We start from the raw sequence: 22475 nt of genomic DNA, 5'->3' as shown, positions 1-22475 counted from the left end.
GGTAAATCCATACTGCTTTCCACAATGGCTACACAAATCTGCATTCCCACCAGTAGTGCACAAAGGTTCCCCTTTCTCTACAGCCTCACCAATACTTGGTGTTTGTTGATTTATTGATGATAGCCATCCTGGAAGGTGTGAGGTGATACTTCATTGTGGTTTTAATTTGCATTTCTCTAATGATTAGGGACATGAACATCTTTTCATATGCCTATTGACCTTTATGTCCTCTTTGGAAAAGTGTCTATTCAGGTCCTTTGCCCATTTTTAAATTGGATTTTTTTTTGGGAGGGGGGGTGTTTAGTTTTGTAAGTCTTTTATAAATTTTGGATATTAACCCCTTATCGGAGGTATCATTGGCAAATATGTTCCCCCATTCAGTGGGTTGTCTTTTCATTTTGTTGATTTTCTTTGCTGATCAAAATCTTTTTAGGTTTATTTAGTCCCATTTATTTTTTTTTTATTTCCCTTGTCCAAGGAGATACATCAGAAAAAAATATTACTACAAGAAATGCCCAAGATTGTACTGCCTATTTTCTTCTAGGGTTTTTTATGGTTTTGAATCTAAAATTTAAGATATGCTTCCACTTACTTGTAGCTTCTTCAATTTTGTTCCTTAATACCTTATAATTTTTCAAGTAACGGTCTTTTACATCCTTGGTGAAATTTATTCTTGGGTACCTTTTTTTCTTTTTTTTGGAGTAATTGTGAATGGGGTTATTTTCTCAGTTTCCCTTTCTATTAGTTCATTATTGGCATATAAAAATGCATCTGATTTCTGAATATTAATTTTGTACCCTGCTACTTTGCTAAATTCATTTATTAGTACTAGTAGTTTTTTGGTGGAATCTTTAGGGTTCTCTATATACAGTATCATATTATCTGCAAATAATGACAGTTTTATTTCTTCCATTCCAATTTGGATACTTTTATTTCTTCTTCTTGTCTGATTGCTTTGGCTAGGACTTCTAGTATTATGTTGAATAAGAGAGGTGAAAGCAGACATCCCTGTTTTGTTCCTGACCTTAAGGGAAACACTTTTAGTTTCTGCCCCTTGGGTATGATGTTGACTGTGGATCTGACATATATGGCCTTTATTACCTTGAGCTATGTTCCCTCTATTTCCACTTTGCTTAGTGTTTTTATAATAAATAGGTGCTAGATTTTATTGAATAATTTTTCTGTACTTATTATGATCATGTGGTTTTACTCCTTCATTTTGATTGTGATGTATCACATTTATTGATTTGCAGATACTGTATCAAACTTGTATCCTGGCATAAATCTCACTTCATCATGGTATATGATCTTTTTACTGTATTGTTGGATTCATTTGGCTAATATTTTGTGAGGATTTCAGCATCTGTGTTCATCAGGGGTATTGGTCTATAGTTTTCTTTCTTTGTAGTGTCTTTGTATGATTTTGTAATGAGGAAAATGCTAACCTTGTGTAAAAAAAAAAGGCTTGGGAGTCTTCCCTCCTCCTGAAACTCTTGGAATTGTTTGAGGATAAGTGTTATTTCTTCTCTGAATGTTTGGTAAAATTCTCCTGTAAAGGCCTCCTGCCCAGGACTTTTTGATTACTGCTTAATTTTCACTAGTTGTAATCTGTCTATTCAGATTCTCTGATTCTTCCTGATTCAGTTTTGGAAGATTGTAGGACTCTAGGAATTTACCCATTTTGTCCAGATTCTTTTTTTTTTTTTTTTTTTTTTTTTGGCATATCGTTGTATGTAATATTTTCTTCTCTTCTCTGATTTTATTTATTTGGGCCCTCTCTCTTTTTTTCTTGATGAGTCTAGTTAAAGGTTTGTCAATCCTGTTTATCTTTTCAAAGAATCAGCTCTTGGTTTCATTGATCTTTTCTATTGTTTTTTGGATTCTATTTCATTTATTTCTGCTCTAGTCTTTATTATGTCCTCGTTTCTACTCACTTTGCACTTTGTTTCTGGTTCTTTTTCAAGTTCCTTTATATGTAAATTTAGACTGTTTATTTGATATTTTTCTTGTTTCTTGAGGTAAGCTGGTAATGCTATGAATTTCTCCTAGGACTGCTTTCCCCTTGTCCCATAGATTTTGGGTTATTCTGTTCTCATTTTCATTTGTTTCAATGTGTCTTTTGATGTCTTCCTTGATCTTGTTGTTAACCTATTCATTGTCTAGTAACATGTTAGGTAGCCTCCATGACTTTGTGTTTTTCACTTTTTTTCTTGTGGTTGATTTCTAGTTTCTTATCTTTATGGTCAGAGATAGCTTTATGCTTGATATAATTTCAATCTTCTTAAATTTATTGAGTGTTTTTTGTTTTTTTTTGTCCAGACATGATCTGTCCTAGAAATGTTCCAAGTGCACTTGGAAAGAATGTAAATTTTGCAGCTTTGGAGTGAAATGCTCTGCAGATATCAATTAAATCCATCTGATCCAGTGTGTCATTTAAGGCTGCCATGTCCTTGTTGATTTTCTGCCTAGACCTATCCATTGATTTCAATAAGGTGTTAAAACCCCTACTATGACTTTATTTTTGTCAATCTCTTCCTTTATGTCCATCAAGATTTGCTTTACATATTTAGGTGCTCCCATGTTGGATGCATGTTTACAACGGTTATATCCTCTTATTGGATTGCTCCCTTTTTATTACATACTATCTTTCTTTGTATCTTAACATAGCCTTTGTTTTCAAGTCTGTTTTGTTCAGAGGTAAGTATTGCTACCCCAGCTTTTTCTTCGTTTCCATTTATATGAAATATATTTTTTCATCCCTTTACTTTTAGTCTGTGTGTCTTTCATTCTGAGCTGTCTTGTGTAGACAGCATACATACGGGTCTTCTTTTCTTATCCATTCAGTTACAATTTGTCTTTTGGTTAGAGCATTTAAGCCATTTACATTTAAAGTGATTATTGATAGGTATGTATTTAATGTCATTTTATTCTTTTAACTATGTTCCTCTTTTTTACTTCTCCTTCTTGACTCTTTTAACATTTCTCATACTGGTTTGTTGGTAACAAACTTCAGCTTTTTCTTATCTAGGAAGCTCTTTAGTTCTCCTTCAATTTTAAATGATAGCCCTGCTGGGTAAAGGAGTATTGGTTGTAGGTCCTTGCTTTTCATCACTTTGAATATCTTATGCCAGTCCTTTCTGGCCCAAAATGTTTTTGTTGAGAAACCAGCTGACAGTCTTATGGGACCTCCCATGTAGAACACTGTCTTTCTTTTTGGTTTTTAGGATTGTCTCTTAATCTTTCCCATTTTAATTATAATGTCTTGGTGTGGGTCTCTCTGAATCCATTTGGTTTGGGATTTTCTGCACTTCCTGGACTTGTGTGTCTTTTTCCTGTAAAACTATAGGGACATTTTGGTCATTATTTCTTCAAATAGGTCCTTGATCTCTGTTTCTCTCTCCTCTTCTGGTACCCCTATGACACGGATGTTGTTATGCTTCATGTTTTCCCAGAGGTCCCCTAAACTATTCTCACTTTTTAAGAAATCCATTGTTCTGTTTTGCTACTCTGATTGGGTGTTATTTTTTTATCTTGTCTCTCAAATCACTGATTCAATCCTCTGCTTAATCCAACCTACTGTTTATTCTTTTGTATATTCTTTTTCAGATATTGTATTTTTCACTTCTGACTGGTCCTTTTTAATGGTTTCTATGTCCTTTTTCATGTTGCTGAGCATCCTTATAATCATTACTTTAAACTCTATATCTGGTAAATTGCTTTCCTCTATTTCATTTAGTTCTTTTTCTGGCATATTCTCCTGTTTTTTCATTTGGTGCCTATTTCTTTGCTTTCTATTTAGGCTGCCTCTTTGTGTTTGTTGCTATGTATTAGGTAGATCTGCTATGATTCCCAGTCTCAGTAGGGTGGCCTTATGTAGTAGGTTTCCTGTGGGGTTCAGTGGTGCAGTCTTCCTGATGATCTTAGCTGGTGCTCTGGTAATATCCTTTGTGTGTGTTACATGAGCCCTTCTGTTGTCATTAAGTCTTGATTGCTGTTGGCCTGTGCATGTGTGGGAACCTTAAGGCTGGCTGACTGTGAGGCTTAACTATAACTACAGTGTGCAAGTTGCTATGCAGGTGCTGAGCACACGAATTGGAATTTGCCTCAGCAGGATTTGGTGCCTGCTGAGATCTTTCTTTGGATATACCATTTTTGAAGCTTATTGGATCCTGCTCTGTTGCTGTCTGAGGCTGGCCACTGGGTACACTTATTCTTGGGCCTCTTTGGAGGGACTCTGGTGTAGACCAATGTCAGGCACTACCTGTGACTGGCCCTAGGCAGCCTGTTTGAAGCTATCAGCAATCCAGCTTGTGGTTGCCACTGCTAGGCCTGGATGTGTGCAGAAAGGCCTAAGCTGTGCACCAAGGCTGGCTTTATTAGCACCAATATAAGGCGATGGTCAGCAAATGTCCCAAAGCACCCTGAGATCCACCTCCACCTGCCTTTGCTTGCCAGCTGCCTGTTAGGCTCAGTCAAAGCAAGAGCCTCTAGCTGTACTCCTCAACAGACATAAGCTGCACATGATGGGACAAGAGGGAGTCCAGAGAGTGGGCTATTGCTTTCCCACAGGCTGATGCAGCACAAAGGGAGTGCTCCACCCAACAAAGATGGCACCTGTGATATGGGAGAATTATTCAGCACAGACATGGTGGCAGCTGACCCTTCAGCTCTCACCACAGAGCATGAATGCCAGACTTTCATGCAACTCGTTTGCTACATCCTCGGTCCACTGGAGCCCAGGGTGAGTGGCTGCAAACCATTAAGAGAGTGCCTATGTCTCTAGCAGACTCTTTTCTCTCCCTGGCAGACAGAAGCCCCACTGCTTTTCACAGCCAGATATTATGTGTGCCCCCTTTCCCATTTCTGGTGCTCTGGGCTGAGGAGCCTGGCTTGGGGTTTAGAGACCACCTTTCTCAGGGGGAACCCCCTACAGCTGTGATATCCCTCCGGAACCTCAGCTGCCACCCAGGGGAGCAGGCCAAACTTTTTTGTGTCTCTGCCCTTCTTACCAGTCTCCATGTGGTTTCTCATGTAAATCCTGTTATAAGGCTTCTCTTCAGCTAATCTTCAGTTGGTTATTTTGGATGATTGTTCTATAATTCAGTTCTAAGTCCAGTTTGGTCCTGGGAGGATGTGAATGTAGCTCCTGCCTACTCCCAGGGTTCTGAATAATTTATCTTCTTTTCATATTTGGATGGCTAGCCAGAATAATGTTACCTTATATTTGAAAAAGAATTTTTAAGCACTGTGCACAGTCCCTACCTTCAGGACTTACATTTTAGTTGGAAAAAAACACATGAAATAATTAGTAGGTAACAAATTAATATAAGTGACATGTATATAATAATGTGTATTTTGCCGGGAGGGCAGATGTTTAATAGAAATTAGGGTTGGGTTTCCAAGATGTCAACAGATATAGGAGAAATGGCGTTCCTGGCAAGGAAAATGAACTCACAGGTATGGTCACGAATGAGATTTGTAATGGATAATAGTGGCAATGGAAAAGTAAAGCTTCAGGGAATGAAGAAGGAAAGGAAGATTACGTAAGACCTTGAAAACCAGCTAGAAGAGATTAGATATGATGCTGTAGGCAGTAAGGAGCTTTAGAGGTCTGGAGCAAAGGATTATCATAAAGAAACCAGAGATAGAGGCTTGTTTCACTGTACCATGCAGTGATTGCAGGGAAATAGAATCAGGGAGACACCTACCATTTCTCTACAGCAGAATGTCTAACTCTGCATATCAGGAGTCCTCTGGTCTGATTTTCATTGCAGCTATGGCATTCTACTGAAGTCTGAAATAGAGGTCAAGTTAATTAATTTGTCCAAGTGATCATTTAGTCCCAACTACAAACACCCCATCCATGCCTTAGAAGTAAAAAGTTCTACTACAACCAAATAATTCAGATGCTTCCAAGTTTTAAAAAAATATATACAGATTGAATCACACCATATACTATTCTAAGAAGTGAGCATGAATCAGGTGCCAAGTGGATGAGAAAATACTATGTACAAATACACTAAAGCACCAACCACTCCAGTGGGAGCACCTGAGAATGTTCCTGACATTAAAAGACTAGGGCTAAATCTGAATCTATTTTCAGACAGTTAATGATATCAAATAAAAGGAAAATATGACCTTTTCAAATAGTGTCCTAAGGCACTGGGGCAACAGGTTACGTTATCCCTTTGTACAGTCTATTAGGAGAACTCTCTCACTTAAGCATTCCAACATAAGTCATTTAACAAGTCTGTTTTAGGTGGCTCCATAAGACAGAGGACATGTCTCTTATCCTGGGCAGAGCAGCAAGTCCAAATGGCGGTAGGATTAAGATTCTGTACTAGAGGCCTCTCTAACCTTAAACAGAACAAGCTTATAATATATAAACGAATGCTGTTCACACTGGAGTTATAAAAGCCCTTGTGAAAATACACATCTGCTGACAATTTTCAAGCTGTTTATTGTAAATCACAGGTTTATTTTTTAAAAAACAAATTATTTTGACATGAGCAAAATTCAAATAATATAATTATTTAACATTTTGGTATAAAATTAATAATATGAAAAAAAAAGATGCAAACCAACCAAGAGGTAAAAAGTTTTTAACAGTAACACTGTGTATAACTATCTTCTACTCAAGTGACCATCCAGGCTGATAGTTCATTTTCCTTTTGTTTGTGATTTTTAAGACAGCCTTGCATTGGAGCACCAAAGTTTTATCTTCCTTTTTAAAAGGCTGGAATCCTTTCACTGTATTTACAAATATTCTTCTCAGTACTTTAAGTCTGATGAAGGAAGCATCTAGCAATATCCTTCTTATTAAAAAAGGAAGTGCCTTCATATTTCCTTTAAATAAAAAGTATTCTATTCTAAGCAAAAATAAAAAAAATGAACACATTTGAGGAGCGCTCTCTCACAAATAAATAATTGTTTCACAAAAGTACTGCTGTAAACAAGATCATTTTGATGGCCAGAGATACTGATATTTTCATCTATTGAAAAATTTAAAGTTACAAGTATAGATACATAGCATATGTATGGCCAAAAGGCAAATGGTTATGAAAGAAATCAACTAATAAAAATTAATTATAAATCTGCTTTGTCAAAATGTGCTTTTATTCTCTACAGTTTTTAAAGTTTGTCAGAAAATTTAAACTGTAGTGATTAAAACAACCTGAACCTACTCTAAAGTAACTACAAACTAGAATGGTTGACAGTGTAGTTTTGACATTAGTTAAAAATTCTGAATTATCCGAGCAATCAATATAAACAAGCCTCAATTTTTGAAATAGAAAAATTTTTTTAATTCTGTAAACATTAAAGAGCTACCTGCAAAAAATTATATATGCCATAATCTAGTTGTGTTTACTGAGAATTCTTTTTTTAGTTGTTTTGTTTTCCATGTTTCAAACATCATCTAATTAAATGAGAGAAACATCTTAGTTTTCCCTAATAGGCACCTCTGCACACAAAGTTTCTATAATCAGTACTATGGCTTTTGCAGAAGTTGTTATTTTGGCCTTCGTATAATCCTCGTAGTGACAGATATTGCCTAGTTTTTTCTGTACGGTGAGAGAAGGTTATTTGCATAATGGTTACATTTCTACCCAGTCATGTAAAAATAAATGAAACTTACTCTATTAGATGTCAGCCACATCTCTTTGATTAAAAGGAACACACAGCTTTACAAATGCTTTAAACCTCATCCTGGCAACTTTTCCATCTTTCATTACAATTTCAAGTTTGAAATATTTAAAAGCTGAGAATACTTCTGATAGTTATTTTGATGAAAGAATAGATTTTCTTTTAAGATACTATAGCTTTGATGTGATGTTTAACACCCTCAATTTTAGAATCTGAACTTTGAATAAAGAACAGTGGTTTATGAGACCTTGTTGGGGAGGAATGAGCTAACTTTAGTAATCACTGCGATACTTTAGACACTAGGAATTTTATTTTATAAATTATGGAGAAAAGAGGCTTTTAATGTTCTACCTTTCTTTTTTGAAGTCTTCTCCATTATTATATTCCTCTATACAAACTACATTCAAATAACTACCTTAAAACAAACCTATATTGAATATTTAAAAACCAGTTGAAAAAGTCATTGAATTAAAATCAGCTTATTTGAATTAACAATGATTTCTCCCTACAGAAGGACCCTATGGGTAAAAAGCTGCCCATGTTTTGTGTCATTTTCTAATGATTAAAAAACAAAAGTATAAAGTACCAATTAGGGCAGAGCTAATGACTTCTCCAATTTTACATTAAACTTTGAAAAAAGAGACATAAATATGTTTTAAATGGCTCCCACACTATCTAGGTAAAATAGCTACATGGACGTAACAATAAATGACTTGGCTGTTTATAAAGAAACTGTACAGTAAGTTCTCACTTAACATTGTCAATAAGTTGTTGGAACTGCCACAAAACAATGTATAATGAAACAATTTTACAGTAGGCTAATTGATATAAACAAGAGTTAAGATCCAACAGTATCTTATCAACATTATAACAAAATGATGCTTAACAAAAACCAGGTTATTCAAGGACCTGCTGTGCATTTTCATAAATATTCTCCGAAGAACATGAGACTTTCTTTTACCAGATTCATGTACTTTCTCCTATGCCAATCTTCTCCTGCCCCCACCATCTCCACCAAGTGCTCTTCAATAAAAATTAACTTCTATGCCTAGTTTAACAATATATTCCTTTCTTTGAAATGTTATCCTGTACATTCAGTATTTTCCAAATGCAGTTCTTCTAACACCAAGGTTCCTTAACAACTTCTCTATACCTCACATATACATGTGGCATTGGGAATCTGAATTTTCCTTTAGTTTTGTTTTCATTAACCTTTTCTAAATATTGATTCCTTGAGCCCTGGCCGGGTGGCTCAGTTGGTTGGAGCATCAGCCCGTACACCAAAAGGATTGCGGGCTTGATTCCCAGTCAGGGCACATACCTAGGTTGTGGGTTCTATCCCGTCAGGACATGTACAGGAGGCAACCAATCGATGTTTCTCTCTCACATCGATGTTTCTTTCTCTCTCTCTAAAAATCAATTTTAAAAAAACACGTATTCTCAGGTGAGGATTTAAGAAAAAAAGATTTTAAATATAAATTCCTTGAAATGAATTTAGGCCGCCATGAAGTAGATTGTTATAATGAATAGCTTCTAGCATCAAAGAAACATTCTGAGAGACTGGGCTTTCAAAATATTTCTTTGTTTTTTTCATATACATATTTCACTTAGGATATAGGGAAACATTGAAAGGTTTTTCATTCAGGTTTGGCTCAGTGACAGTGAAAACATACAACATTCAAGTACTATTAGGCAAAAGCAGCCCTACAAGGATATGTGTCCACATAGGTTAATCTACAAAGGAGAGCTATTTTAATTATCCTGCAGTATATCTGGCCAAAAAAACCTTTTGAAATTGTTTTTACTTTAGGGTCTGTGGCATCCTCCCAAAGGTCCTGAAGATCTTGTACATGTCCATGAGATGTCATCATTTTATTGTAAATGCAGGGATGATAAGGAGTTTTACCTTCCCCAGAGAAAAACACATGGTATTGTGGTACTATCCCCATTTTATTGGCACAGAGGCCCATGAACACATCATCTATGTAAAGACTAGAATTAAGTGTCTGTGAGGCCTCATAGACTTTGGCAGCTACATCATTAGAGATCACGTAGGCAGCTCCAGCAGTATAGTCAGGGTAAGCTGGCCACTGGTACATTTCATAGGAGACATAGTATTTGCTGCGTTTGTCTCTAACAGGAGGTGCCCCACGATGAACACGACCAATCCAAAAGTCTTGAACACCAATTTGTTCTAAACTTTGGAGGTATTCAATAAGATTTGGCATGTGAATAAATATGTCATCATCAGCAGTCATAAGGAATTTGGCATGTGGACAAAAGGTATTTGCCCAACTGAACTGCATAAGTAATTTCAGAGTAAGATTATAGAAAGAATCGGCAAAGTCTTGCTGAATTATATCATTGTACACTTGGTCTTCCTGAAACAGTTTCTTTTGTAGGTCCTCTCTTGTCAGTGGATTAGAAGGTACTCCTAAGGCAAACAGAGTTTTGATGGTGGCATTAAGTTGAGACTGAACATACTTCTCATTGCCCCACGTTTTCCTAATTGCAGAACGTCGATTGTAGTTTTCAGGAGCAGTCTTTACAAACAATAAGAGGAGGACGCCTTGTGATTGACACTTCTCCTTGTGGTTAATCAAGTATTTGTAACGAGTAGCTCCTTCCTCGCTGTGCTTAAGAGACAGGCTCTCATTCACAAAGTTATAGCTATTTATGAGGTATCTGTATGAGTAGGATTTCATGTGGCTCACAATGTGATTATCAAATGGTCCCCAAAAAACCATGAGGCTCAGTATAAAACAAGTGGCACATAAGTGGACAAACTGCCATTTTTTCACTCTTCTGCCACTAACAAACATTCTGATGTCCATTTTTATTTAGAATCAGTGTTAAACAGGCATTTGCTTCTTTGAGACCATAGAACTTTACATTCTATAGAACAGATGTCCATCTTAAGACAGGTTCATCATTAAAAATATAAAAGGAGCTTCTTATTTCACAAAATACTTTCTTTTGATACCATTTTTGCTGAGATTGCAAAAGAACTGAACACACTGTAGAATGAGGACGCTGGCACATTCGAATGTCCCCACACTGGCATCCTTCATTGAGCCCGGTGACTGGCTGTGCAGGTATTACAAGTACTTCCTTATGTGAAAGTTAAGTGTAACCTGTGGGAGTTAGGATGAGAAAAGATGGTACATGAATGGGGTTAATGGGTCATGAACAAGAAATAAACTACTCTTAATGCCTTATAAACTAAATATAACTGGACTGACCTGGACAAAAGGTGATGAGGAAGCTAGCACTTAGAGAGGCATTCAGCTGTCTATACTTTAGAGGAGTGGAGAGAAAGGGAAAAAAGAACTCTCTACTGTTTTCCCATTCAGGATACAAAGACCTTTTTCTCTCCTCAGTCCTAAAAAAAAAAGAAAGAAAGAAAGAAAGAAAGAAAGAAAGCCCTCCAAATGGCTATCATCTTATACACTTATAGTTCAAATCTTTCAAATGGGTATATCCATGTCTATATTGATTTGAAATACAGTCAGGATGAAAATAGCTATACAGTTCAAGGCAAAACAGATTAATGATGAAAAGTTCATCCTAGTAAAAATCCAATAAAGCTTGCCTCAGGCAAGGAAGGAATCAGAGTAAGGTTTTCATTTTAAAATCAAGGTTCATAATCAAGGAGTTCAGAGGTGCTTCTCAAATGCATAGTCCACACTCTCTCTAACCCAAATGACTTTGTGAGCTCCAAATCTATTCAGTCATGTTCTTTCTTTACTTTTTTCATTTGGAAATTCAATAGGCACTTCAAACTTAACATATCCAAAACTTGGAAGCTGTAGAACCATAGCCAAAACTTGCCATCTTTGTAGTCTAGAAATTTGAATACCAGTGTGTGCTCAGCCACCTACTATTTGTTGCACTGTATCATGCATCTAACCAGAAACCTGAAAAATTGGAATAAAACTGCTTAACTCAGTCTTTATGTAAATTAAATGGGAATATACATAGATATATAGAGGTAGAGAGAGAATTTACCTGACAGGTACACCGCTGCCATTTCTAACCCATTCTACTGTCCTCTCCCCTAAAACCCGCCAAATCCATTTTCTCCTTATTGGTGTCTGCTTGGACTTCATGCATCTATGTCAGAAACCTGAAAGTCTTCCTTTTCCTCCATTCTATATCCAGTTATTTAATCCTGTGAATTGCTTCTTCTAAATCTCTCTTCACGCCTCATGTCATCCTCACTTCTCATCCCGACCAGGGCAGTAGGCTAAATGACTCCCGGCCAAGCCCTTCTCTACTCTCCAGTCAGAGCACCCTTTCTAAAACTCAAATCTAACCATGAGACTAACTGAGCTCTTCAAACCCCTTCAGATGCCCTCCACGAGTTGACGATACCAAATTACTGGCTGAAAGCTCAGCTACACTTGCTATTTCATACATGCTAGCATTTGTACCAGCAGTCCTGTGGCCTCCTCCCCTTCCTAATAAGAAGGCCACTAATCCTGAATAAGATCTATGTCTGTCTCTGCGAAGTCTGAATTGGGGCCATCCATTGTCAAAGATGTTTCTTACCTGTATTACCAGTACCTTCTTATACTTATATTCCTGTACTGAGACTTTTATTTAATTGCTGCCCCCCCCCTCCCCGCCATTATTCCATGAACTCCTTGATGCAAGACATGATGTTGTAGAGAGCCTACCATCAGCACCCAAGTTAGCCCCTGGCACACAGTAGGCATTCTCTGGATGTCAGTGGAAAAAACCATGCTTAGGGTGGAGCCACCTTTCAATCAAACAGTTAGTCACTTGGGAAGAACTACAAATCAGGATGCCCAGCCAATCACATCCTCCTCCTTCCACAACTAGTAGATAGCACCTTCTGCCCTGAAGGACTCTGTCCCCAGTGCTTACCACCACTAAGCCACATCCTTTAGCCTGCGGAAATAGGCTACCCCCTCAGGATTGACACATCAGACTCCTGGGCTTTCAACAGATTGACATAGAGAGGACAGAGCAAGCTCCACAGGGTCATGGCTGGCTGAGTAGCTGAGCCCACATCCCAGCCTCAGGACAGAGGCCCACCTTGTCCTCAAGTCACCTATCCTTTGCACCTGATAAGAAACCAAGTGCACACACTCACTGAGAGTGCTCTGCAGTATCCTCCTAACCTTGACAGTGGGGCTTCCTTCAGACTCTAAGCCTTTTGCCTCCAGCCGTATTTCCCATGCCCCAAGATCGCTGCATGTTAGAGTGACTGCTGCAAAGGCAAGGCATACAGAACTTTGAGGACCAGAGATGAAAGCCAAGCCCCAGGGAGGCTCCTTCCAGAGATAATCAGCACTGGAACATCTTATCCCCCGGGGCACAGATTTTAAAACCACTGGTTCCAGTTAGGAAGTCACAACCAACATTAAAAAAGAAAAATGAAGAAGAGAATAGAGCCTGGCAGAGTGTACTGAAAAAAGGTACCTTCCAGGTTTAATGTCAAATGTATTTTTATTGTGTTTCACCATCAAAAAGGTGGGAAATACTGCTGTAAGGGATAGATCAATTATCAGTCATTTCTGCCTTGGTCTGGCAGGTGATGGATGGAATGCTCTAAGTAGGGAGAGAAAGACAACAGGAAACATCAGTTTCTAAGGCTGGCATCTGCCTACACCTTGCAAAATCATTTTCATTGGTTGGGGGTGTGGGGAGACTTCCTCTCAGTCTTAACAGTGCTCACTTAAGTAAGGGCCCAACTGAAGGCAGAAATCCCCTTCTGCCTCCCCCACCAGACATATTGAAGGATCTGGACACTTAACACAAAGTAACAGAGAATTCTTAACAGCAGATTTTTAAGACAGCATGTCTTTAAGAATTCTGAGAAAATTCTCAGTTGAAACTAACCTGAAGTTTCTATTCCAACAGACCCTGGAAAGGAAACAAAGAGGACAGTAACCTTTGGAACCATAGACAAAAATAGCTTTCAATTTCTGAGCCGCTGTGCTTGGCACCCATTCACAGTTTTTTACAAGTCTGACCTTCTTGTGCGACAACCAGCCCACAAGCCTAACTCCTCAGCTCCCACACGTTCACTAGACTCACAGAGGCCCTAGTATCTTTCCAATGAACGGGGTTTATCACTCATCCAGTTGGGGTGTTGCAGCTGCTAACATTACTACAACCTAGCAGCCAGCCCATAACACCTATTTTATCCCCCTCATTGCCCCACCACATATGTATATATTTACATTATTTTTACATTATTTTCCTGTATTTCCTCAGCTGTTCCCAATTGACCTCAAGGAGTCAGAACAGTTTTCTGAAAAATGGCAAAGAACCTAACACGAAGCCAACAACCCATGCTAGGTATTTTGGTTTGGTACAGCATGTAAAGCTCTAAAAAAAAGATTTCTTCACCTACAGTAGCTTGAACTGCATACCCACCATTTACAGAACTAAATTCCAGGGATAGTACTGATCAGATGAATGAAGATTTGGAAAAGGTAAACTACTCTTTCACAGTACCCAGCTTCTCTTTTGTAACAAAAGAATGCCTGAACAACTCCAAATGGAACATACTTAACTAGGCGGCCTTTTCCAACCAAAGGCAAAAGCATCTCTGTAATGTAAATTCATTAATTAAAACTAAACAATGTTGCCCTCAACTCTGTCTTTGCTAATGGAGACCAAGCACATGCAACTGACGCCCACTTTTCTGATTTGCAGTCTTACAGCTTCTCAAAGCACATTTTCTAGCTTCCATATTCAAACTGCTGGGGAGGGGACTGGGCTGAAGTCCACAGAGCTGCCCGACCTGGAGAAAGGAAATGCTGGGCCTCACAGGAAACAAAGCCACCCCAACAAGCTCGCAAAGCTCAGCATGTCCACAACAGAATGCTGTGGACGCAGCTTCCTTTGTGGGCCTGCAGCTCCGATCCATGACCAATCAAGAGGCTGGAAACGCAGGGGCTACCCCCTTGGGGGCCGGATTTATTGTGCAACCCCAAGCACCCCTCACTGCACTCTGACTTGGTGACTTCACCTGCAACCGGAGTGAATTTCAGGGTCTTGTTAATGAGGGGATATAGAAATTACAGATGCCTCAGAGCCTGCTGAAGTAGGAAACGGGAAAGACTGTAGGAGAGGAAAGGACAAAGAACTGCTTAAAGGAAAATATGCAAATATTTGGACTATGACTTGGGTTTGTTTCTAGGGGGACTGAGAAGGAACAGACATCCTTAATATTCTCTTTCCTCGTAGACAGTGGTCAGAAGAAGGAAGAACAGAAGTAGGAACATCAGAAAAGATGGGCGCTGTGTGCCCCTCAGTTACTCAGTGACATTTCTTCCTAAGAGAGCTCTTTGCACTTCTCTGGAAAAATGAGTTAGCGCCCACGGAGGCCACAAGTTTCCCTAATGGCCCCTGACTCTCTGGTATTTCACCCATGCCGTCCACTCATGTCTTTGCCAAGTCCACATATGTGATCCTAAAACATCATGCAAACCTGCTCTAAATTGTGAAGTTTTAGTCCAGATGGTGCAGTGTAAGTTCAAGTTAAACCACCTCAGGGCCCCATGTTTCAATGACCCCTGCAAGTGTCTGAGTGTGCGCTGTGGCCATGGTTGCCCCGGGCGCGGTGGGGGCCGTCAAGTAGCATCTCAGAGTCTCCAGTGGGAAACATCCACCGTCTGGTTGAGAAGAGACTCATGGTGCCCCCGTGAAAACACCGTTCCCACGGATGACCCAGAAGGCGCAGACTGTGTCAGCGCTAATTTGGGCAGTAGCAGCTCCAGGCACAGTACCAGTGTCCCTGGGAGGAGGGAGCAGGGACAGCTGGACGAGGAGGGCCTGAGGAGGAGCAGGATCTGGGCGGCTGCAGGAAGGGCGGCAGTCTGTTCGAGGCCGGAAAGGGCAGAGTGGCAGCAGGGGTGACGCCAGAGGCACAGGCAGGTGTTTGAAAGCAGGGAGGCCGGGGCCTGCTCACGGAGACCCTGGCGATAAGGCTAAGGCAGAGGAGCCAGCGGGCACCGGGGCAGCAGGGAGTCACAGAGGTTCGTGTCTCTGTTTTTGATGATAACCCTCTTCTCAATGCGAACTAAGCTTTGTGCAGAAGGGAGTGCGTGCAGGGTGGGCGCAGATGGCTGGGGATCAGGACGCCGGTTCTATCAGGGCCTTGTGTGGGGCAGGTGAGGTGAGGGGGGCTTGGTGCAGAGTGGAAGTGGGGAGGGAAGGAAGGAACAGAGAGGACCCTCTGAAGAAAAACAAAAACCCAGCAGTACTTGCTCAGCGATCTGGAATGGGGGTTGAGGAGGAGGAATGGGATCCAATTTGAAGCACTGCTGACAGAGTGGGGAACACTGGTTTCCGGAGTTAAAGTGAGGGAGGAATATGTTTGGTTTTAGACTTGTGTTGGGTATAGGTGCTGGAGACACAAGGGTAGAGAAGTACAGCCGGTTATGAGATGGAGGCAGACGGGGCTGCAGATGCAGTGGGTGCTCTGAGCATAAGGAAGACACTCAGAAGTTTAAGGAAGCCATATTTCATGACATTATGTACCATTGTGTTCCCATTTCCTTTCCACTGTACACAAGACAACTTATCATCAAGAAAGTCCTTTGTCCAAGTGAAGAAAGGCTTCACTTAGAGCTCCATTTCCTCTGAATTCTAGTACACACTCTCCGGGACACTCCTTCTCCAACCACATCCTCTTTATATTCGTTTAGAACCTCTGCCCACCCCGGCCTGCCCCCTAACCCCCTCACCCCACCCCAGCAACCTGACCTTTCTTCGTACCCACTTCCTGTCTCAGATGAAGAATCATCGGCACCTTTGCCCTCCTCTCCTTGGTTCCTGTCCTTCCATCCAACAACCCCAGATCTCAGGTGACTCCCTACTTCTCTGCTCCTACAACACCTGCCAGGCTGTCGGAGAAGCGTGCGACCCACCGGGCAGGCACCCTCACCGCAAATGGCAGTATCTAGCCGTGGGCAGAGCACACGCTGTGCGACTGTCCTTCACTTGTCCTGGACCTTCTTCCTCTCCCAGCCTCTCCACCAGCCATGCTAGGTCTTCCCCCTCCCAAGGCCTGTCCTCCTCATTCTCAGCTGATGCGTTTACCTCCTGCCTCATAGGGAAAGGAGAAGACATCGCACATGGTCAGCTTCTCATCCCGACGAGTGTCACAGACACCCCAGGCCCACCCACCCCCTCCATTCCCCCTCGAAGGCGCCGAAGGTCAGGGCCAAGGCTGCGGAGAGGCACATGAGGCGCTCACTTGGGGCACTACATTGAAAAGTGATAAAAGTATGATCGTAAACTAATGATGCTCCTCTAAGTTACAATTAAAACAAAAAAAAGACTCAGTACTTCATACCTGTTACATTTAAAATTTTACGACAAAGTCCCAGGTGAAACACAATTTTTGTTTCATGTGTGGGCCTGACATTTTCTGTCCCATCTTTATCTTACATTTTGCTCTACATTCCAAAAATTTTTACCTGGCTTGTCTGATCTTCTATTTCTTGTTAAACATAGCTAGGGCCAACCCTCAGGAATCAAATTGCTGTGTTAAAAGGAATTAGGAATAAAAAGCCCTAAACTTACTGAAAAGGCTGTAATTTTCATAGATTTTCATAGATTTTCTTAGTAAATGAGTTGTGGTAATTGGTGCTGAGAAACACAACTCGTTTCTGTTTAGTACTATTTGTCTATTTTATTTGCTCAAGGAGGAAGGAAGCAATCTGAAATTTGAATCCACAAGTCACAAATCTTCTCAAATTTACTGTATTCTTTTTTTAAAAAGATTTTATTTATTTTATTTGTAGAAAGAGGGGAAGGGAAGGAGAAAGAGAGGGAAAGAAACACTGATGTGAGAGAAAAACATCTATTGGTTGTCCCTTGTACGTGCCCCAACGGGGGACCGAACCTGCAATCCAGACATGTGCCCTGACCAGGAAGCAACCAGCGGCCTTTCAGTTTGTGGGATGACACCCAATGGGCCACAACTGTCTGGGCAATTTTATTTTATTCTTTAATCAAATGGAGTGTTTTCAATATGAGGCATGTAAAGAAAGAAAAATCCTATACAACAGCTATCTTTTAGATGTTTTGTGGCTGTGACTAGCCATGAAATTTTAGCTTAAGCCATGGGCAAAGATCGAAAGTCATTTGGAGTTGTCATCCCCCCACAAAGAATACATTTAAAGAGTTAGTTCTTGATTCAGTGTTAGTCTAAATACTTTATATTCCAACAGAGCAAGCACAGATGGGGGATGAAAGAAAAGCTGGGTTATAAAAGCTAACAATGTAAATCCTGTAACAGGCACCTCACCCATATTGAATAAATTAAGATATATGTGTCTAACAAAGTTTAACAAAGGGATCAATTTTTGTTTGCTGGTTATGGAAAAAATAAAGACAGGGAAATACCAAATGAACAAACAAATAAAGACAGGCCCTAAGTAAGGACAGGTGCTAAGGAAACTGGAGACACAGGACTACAGAGTATGTGGTTATTATATTTCAGGAGTTAAATTAAAAGTCATTAAAAATTTCCAGTAACAAGGTTGAGTATATAGAATTTGAAACAAACAAAAAGGCTGAAGTATAAAGCAGGCCTCGTAAAGGTCAAACATTTGCGTGTTAAGCTTGGCCCTCCGTATTCGTTCTTAAGCACAGGTGTTTGGGTTGCCAGTGCTGCTTTCCTTTTAAATACAATTCTTGTCCGTTTTGTTCTTGCCCACTTAAGAAGCAAACTTCTTTTGTCCACTCTAGTAACAGTCGCTGACATGGTTGTGCTTACTGAACAGCACAGGCCTTACATATGCAGTCACTCTCTGTGTCTCACAGCAACCTCTGAGAAATGGTCGCTCCATTTTGCAGAAGCAGACACTTAGGTACAGAGACATGGGGTTCACCACATAACCCACATAACTTCCAGCTTAGGTGCAGGTCCCGTCCCTGAGCTCCTCAGCTGCCCGTCCTTTCCGGCGCTGGCACAGCGGCCCCCCTGGAGCTCCCATCAGGGTGGAGGGCAGGGTGCAGGTGGGGCAAGAGAGGCGGTCCAGGGAGGCAAAGAATTTGCTTCACTGTCTGAAGTTTGGAGTCACTTGTGTTTTGCTACCCGCCACCTGCATTTTGTCAGAGCTTGTTCTCATTTTCTTTGTAACATACCGTTTCCTAACCCTCCAGCTCAATTTTCCCTGCTTCCTTTTATTGATCCCAGTAGCACTGGACAATGGGCAAAAGTGGCCTTGTGAGTCTGTGTCCTTTGGGTGCATAAAGTCTTTCCTCCACAAAGAAGATAGAGGATTTAAGGGAGAAGAGCCAAAGTGGCAAAGGGGATTTAAAAAAAAAAAAAAGAGGTGAGAAGGAGGAACAAGAATAGAGAAAAAAGTATAGAGCTCACAGCACATATTTTAAGCAAGTATTTGATGAATAAGTAACGGATGAAATGAAAGGAGAAGAGTCATACAGAGAGGAGGTCAAATTGTGATATGTGAAATAGTGATTTAGAAATCAGTTGACAATCTAACCCTTTATAAACCTATTATATAAGCTATACATATAAGCCTGTCATCTAATGGCAGTTCATATGTCCTCTTCTGAACATTATATTTGGAAACAACATTTAATTGAGGGTTCACTAGTACAAACAGTAAATAATGATGAAAAACATTAGGTATATATATTTCTGTCTCACTTAATTAACATTTATTATAATAAGTTAACTACCATTTATTAAGCACCTACCCTGCTCCAAGCATTATGCTGGAAAGCCCTGAAAATACGTAATGCATACGTTTAATTAATTCAACAAATATTAATTTCTCACGTACTGTGCGGCAGGCCACAGTGGGATGCTGGGAAGGCTTCGGTGACGTTTCCAGTGCAGATCTCTTACCAGAGTAAACGATCCAGTACAACCTGGAACCAACCTGATGGAGGCAAGAGTAAAACAACCAAGATTTTTAGAACGTGAACAAGAGTAGATTTATATTCTGGTACTTCCATTTACTGGTCTCATGAATTTGACTTGTCTCTAAAACACATACCACAGTGTTTTCTAAGGATCATCTGAGATGATTTATTGACAAACTATGGTGCAGATCAAGCAATCTATGTACGCTAACTTCCTCTCTAGAAACTGTTCCTGCATCTTTCTACCATGATGGTTTAAATAGCAGATGGCCAGTAGTCTTCAGGGATTATTTTCCTCTCAAAATGATGACGTATACTCTTAATATTCTTCTCAAACTGTTCATTAGATACGAGTTTTTTAAAATACTGATCTGATTGCTAAGGGCCACTCACCACTTCCCAAACACATATTACTACTAAATGACTGAACATGGTCTTCTATTGGCCTTCACAGGAAAGAACAATATCATTCCCACAAGCACTTAAAAACACATTTCAGTAATGATGACAAAACCAAAGGTTACGAGACCCTGTAAATTATGGAGAAAACCTGAGTTCAGTCAACGTTTTAACCTAACTGTCAGAAAGATGTAGAAAGGCCTGGAAGAAAGGAATAAAAGACAAAATATGAAATCTTGGTGGATCTTAAGTTGTGTAATAGTATTTTAACTTGGAAGCTTACTATCTGCAGACATGGTAGAACATTCCAAACTACAGATCAAAGTCAGCCTCTGAATTTCCAGCATTCAAATGTAAAAAAAAGAAAAAAAATCACTTGTGTTTATTCAAAGTGTGATCATCTCAGTAAATCAACTTTCTTTATCTTTAAACATAACGATTCTTATACCTCCTATATATATATATGCATACTGTGATAGTTTAGATTTACACTGTTCCAGCTAAATCTTTGCTAGCAGACATTCTATGTCAAATGGCAGAGCTCCTGGAATAATATGCTGTGCCTCAATTTATGGAACATGGATGCAACATACGCATCTCCTCACAAGATTTTTCTAACAACAGAATACAAGAATGGCAATACAATAATGGCAATATTTCTATGGAAATATTACCACCCAAAAAAGTATAAAGTGACATCAAATGCAAAGCTTAGATCTACTGAACTGAGCATATACAAAATCCCAAAAAGACAGGATACATTTTTTTACTTTGAGAAGAGACAGTTTCCTTCTGAATTTCTTCTAGTTTCTTTCTACCACCACCACATCCTGTTTTGTTATGTACAGACTTGTGTAGCTTATCGTCAGAAAGAACTGTACTTTTACAAATTTGAAGGTCACCAAGTGCAATGATTCTAGCCAAAGTGACCCATTTTAAAAGATGACCCATTTCAAAACCCATGAGTTATGATTCAAGCTGTTCTATATTTGAGAATTAGAAAGTTATTTTCTTTTCCTACAATCACATCATTTGAATCAGTCTTTTATAGAAGGGTAATTTGATCTCCACTGTAGTGAAATATAAAGTGACATTTTTATTTGCTATAGCCTACACTTTATTTTGAAAATTCACCTTTTGAGGATTGGGGGAGGGGAGCAAAGTAGTTACATGCAATACCATTTATGCCTCCTACTCATCCCTCATTTCTCATTTCCCCAAGAACAGTTCCTCTGGGCTACAGCGTTAACCTTCCCTCTCAGAACACTCCTCCCCTATTAACTTGTCAGGGTGGAGGACTCAGATGGGTTAGACTGAGTCGGCCTCATCCCCAGAAGGTGCTTAATAAACACTCAGGGAGACTGCCCCTGGGCAGGGGAAAGGAAGGGAGAGAGAAGGAGCAGGAGAGAGAAGGGTTCATTTTAAGTATATAAAGGAAATATTTCAGGAATTGAATGTATCTGGCTTTAAAATAAAGAGTTGACCCAAAAAAGAAGCACCCCCTCCCCTGTAACAAGATATAAAATCTACCATAAGTTTCTTTTGAGAAAGTTAAAACCTTTGCTGCTAATCACCAATCCCCCTTTCAGAAAGTTCAGGATGGGATCTTTTCAACGCCACTACTTAATACAACTACCTTCAACCGTCCTTTTCTGGGTCAGTTTCAGCTCCTCACATCCCTTTCCCTTCACCCATAGAGACCAGGCACAGAGTTTCCCAAAATAAAGGCACAGAGGAACAAATCCAATCCCAGTAGCTGTACTTTCATCAGAGAATTACCCTAAATAGGAGTTACAAGCCACCACCCGCCACTGTAGTTTCAGCATAGGTGTCCCTTTAACATGACCCATAACCTATGAAAACCGACACTGGGAAAGAAAAAATATATAGAGTGTGTAGTTAGCGTCGGTGCTACTTTCAACTATATAGTATCTGAGTAAGCAACTGACTGACTGTGTCACTTGGGGATGCAAAATAAAATTCGGCGGAGTCAAAAAATAAAAAGAATGGCAGAAAACTTCCCGCTAGGACGAGGGATCCTTTCCCTGTTCCCCTCACTTCCTCGTCTGCATTCCCCACCCAGTACCTCGCCGAAAGCTTCCCCAGTCTGGCGGCTCTTAATTTCCACCACGACGCAGGCTTTACACTCCAATCCATCCCTGCAGCCCGGGACAGCCCCAGCCAGGTTGGGGGCCCGCCGGAAACCGAGGCCTCCGGTCTCCCGCGCTCGGGCGAGTCTCGCTCGGCATAGCGCCGTGGCGGCCGCCTTGCTGGAGCTTCTTCGGGAAGAGAACCCGCCAGACCCTGGGAAACTTTACCCGCAGCGGAGCTCCGGCCCCCCAGCCACCCCCCAGCCTACCTGATGCACCCGAGGGGGGTCTCGGCCCGGGGGTCTCGGTCGTCGGCGTCCGCCCCCAAGCTAGAGCTAACAAAGGCGCTCCGGGAGGAAGCGCGCCCTCCTACTCCGCCGCGCTTTTTGCGGCCCTTTTGCGGCCCGCAGCAGGGCCCCACGGCGGGTAGGGCCGCCCCCGCCTCCCGGCCCCGAGCCG

General features: G+C 40.5%; 2 protein-coding genes across 4 annotated transcripts in view; one reads left to right on the top strand and one right to left on the bottom strand.

The window, feature by feature from the left end:
• MCF2L2 (MCF.2 cell line derived transforming sequence-like 2) overlaps nucleotides 1-22475 on the top strand; it is a 221869-nt gene that overhangs the window by 132207 nt on the left and 67187 nt on the right. The window lies entirely within an intron of this gene.
• B3GNT5 (UDP-GlcNAc:betaGal beta-1,3-N-acetylglucosaminyltransferase 5) lies at nucleotides 9274-19521 on the bottom strand. Its single transcript, XM_054581109.1, has 2 exons — nucleotides 19446-19521; nucleotides 9274-10778 (listed from the first exon to the last, which is right to left on the bottom strand). The coding sequence occupies exon 2, from the start codon at nucleotides 10476-10478 to the stop codon at nucleotides 9333-9335; it is 1146 nt and encodes a 381-aa protein (XP_054437084.1). The 5' UTR covers nucleotides 10479-10778; nucleotides 19446-19521; the 3' UTR covers nucleotides 9274-9332.

Source organism: Pteronotus mesoamericanus, unplaced genomic scaffold (genome assembly GCF_021234165.1).
Source record: "Pteronotus mesoamericanus isolate MK-2021 breed Mesoamerican mustached bat unplaced genomic scaffold, CSHL_Meso_final contig_116, whole genome shotgun sequence".
Classification (NCBI taxonomy): Eukaryota; Metazoa; Chordata; class Mammalia; order Chiroptera; family Mormoopidae; genus Pteronotus; species Pteronotus mesoamericanus.
Note: the sequence above shows the minus strand (reverse complement) of the source record. Positions and strands in the feature narration are given on the sequence as shown.

Bases quoted from the DNA above. Each gene is read 5' to 3' on its own strand.
- B3GNT5 (XM_054581109.1), bottom strand. From the start codon at position 10,478: ATGGACATCAGAATGTTTGTTAGTGGCAGAAGAGTGAAAAAATGGCAG.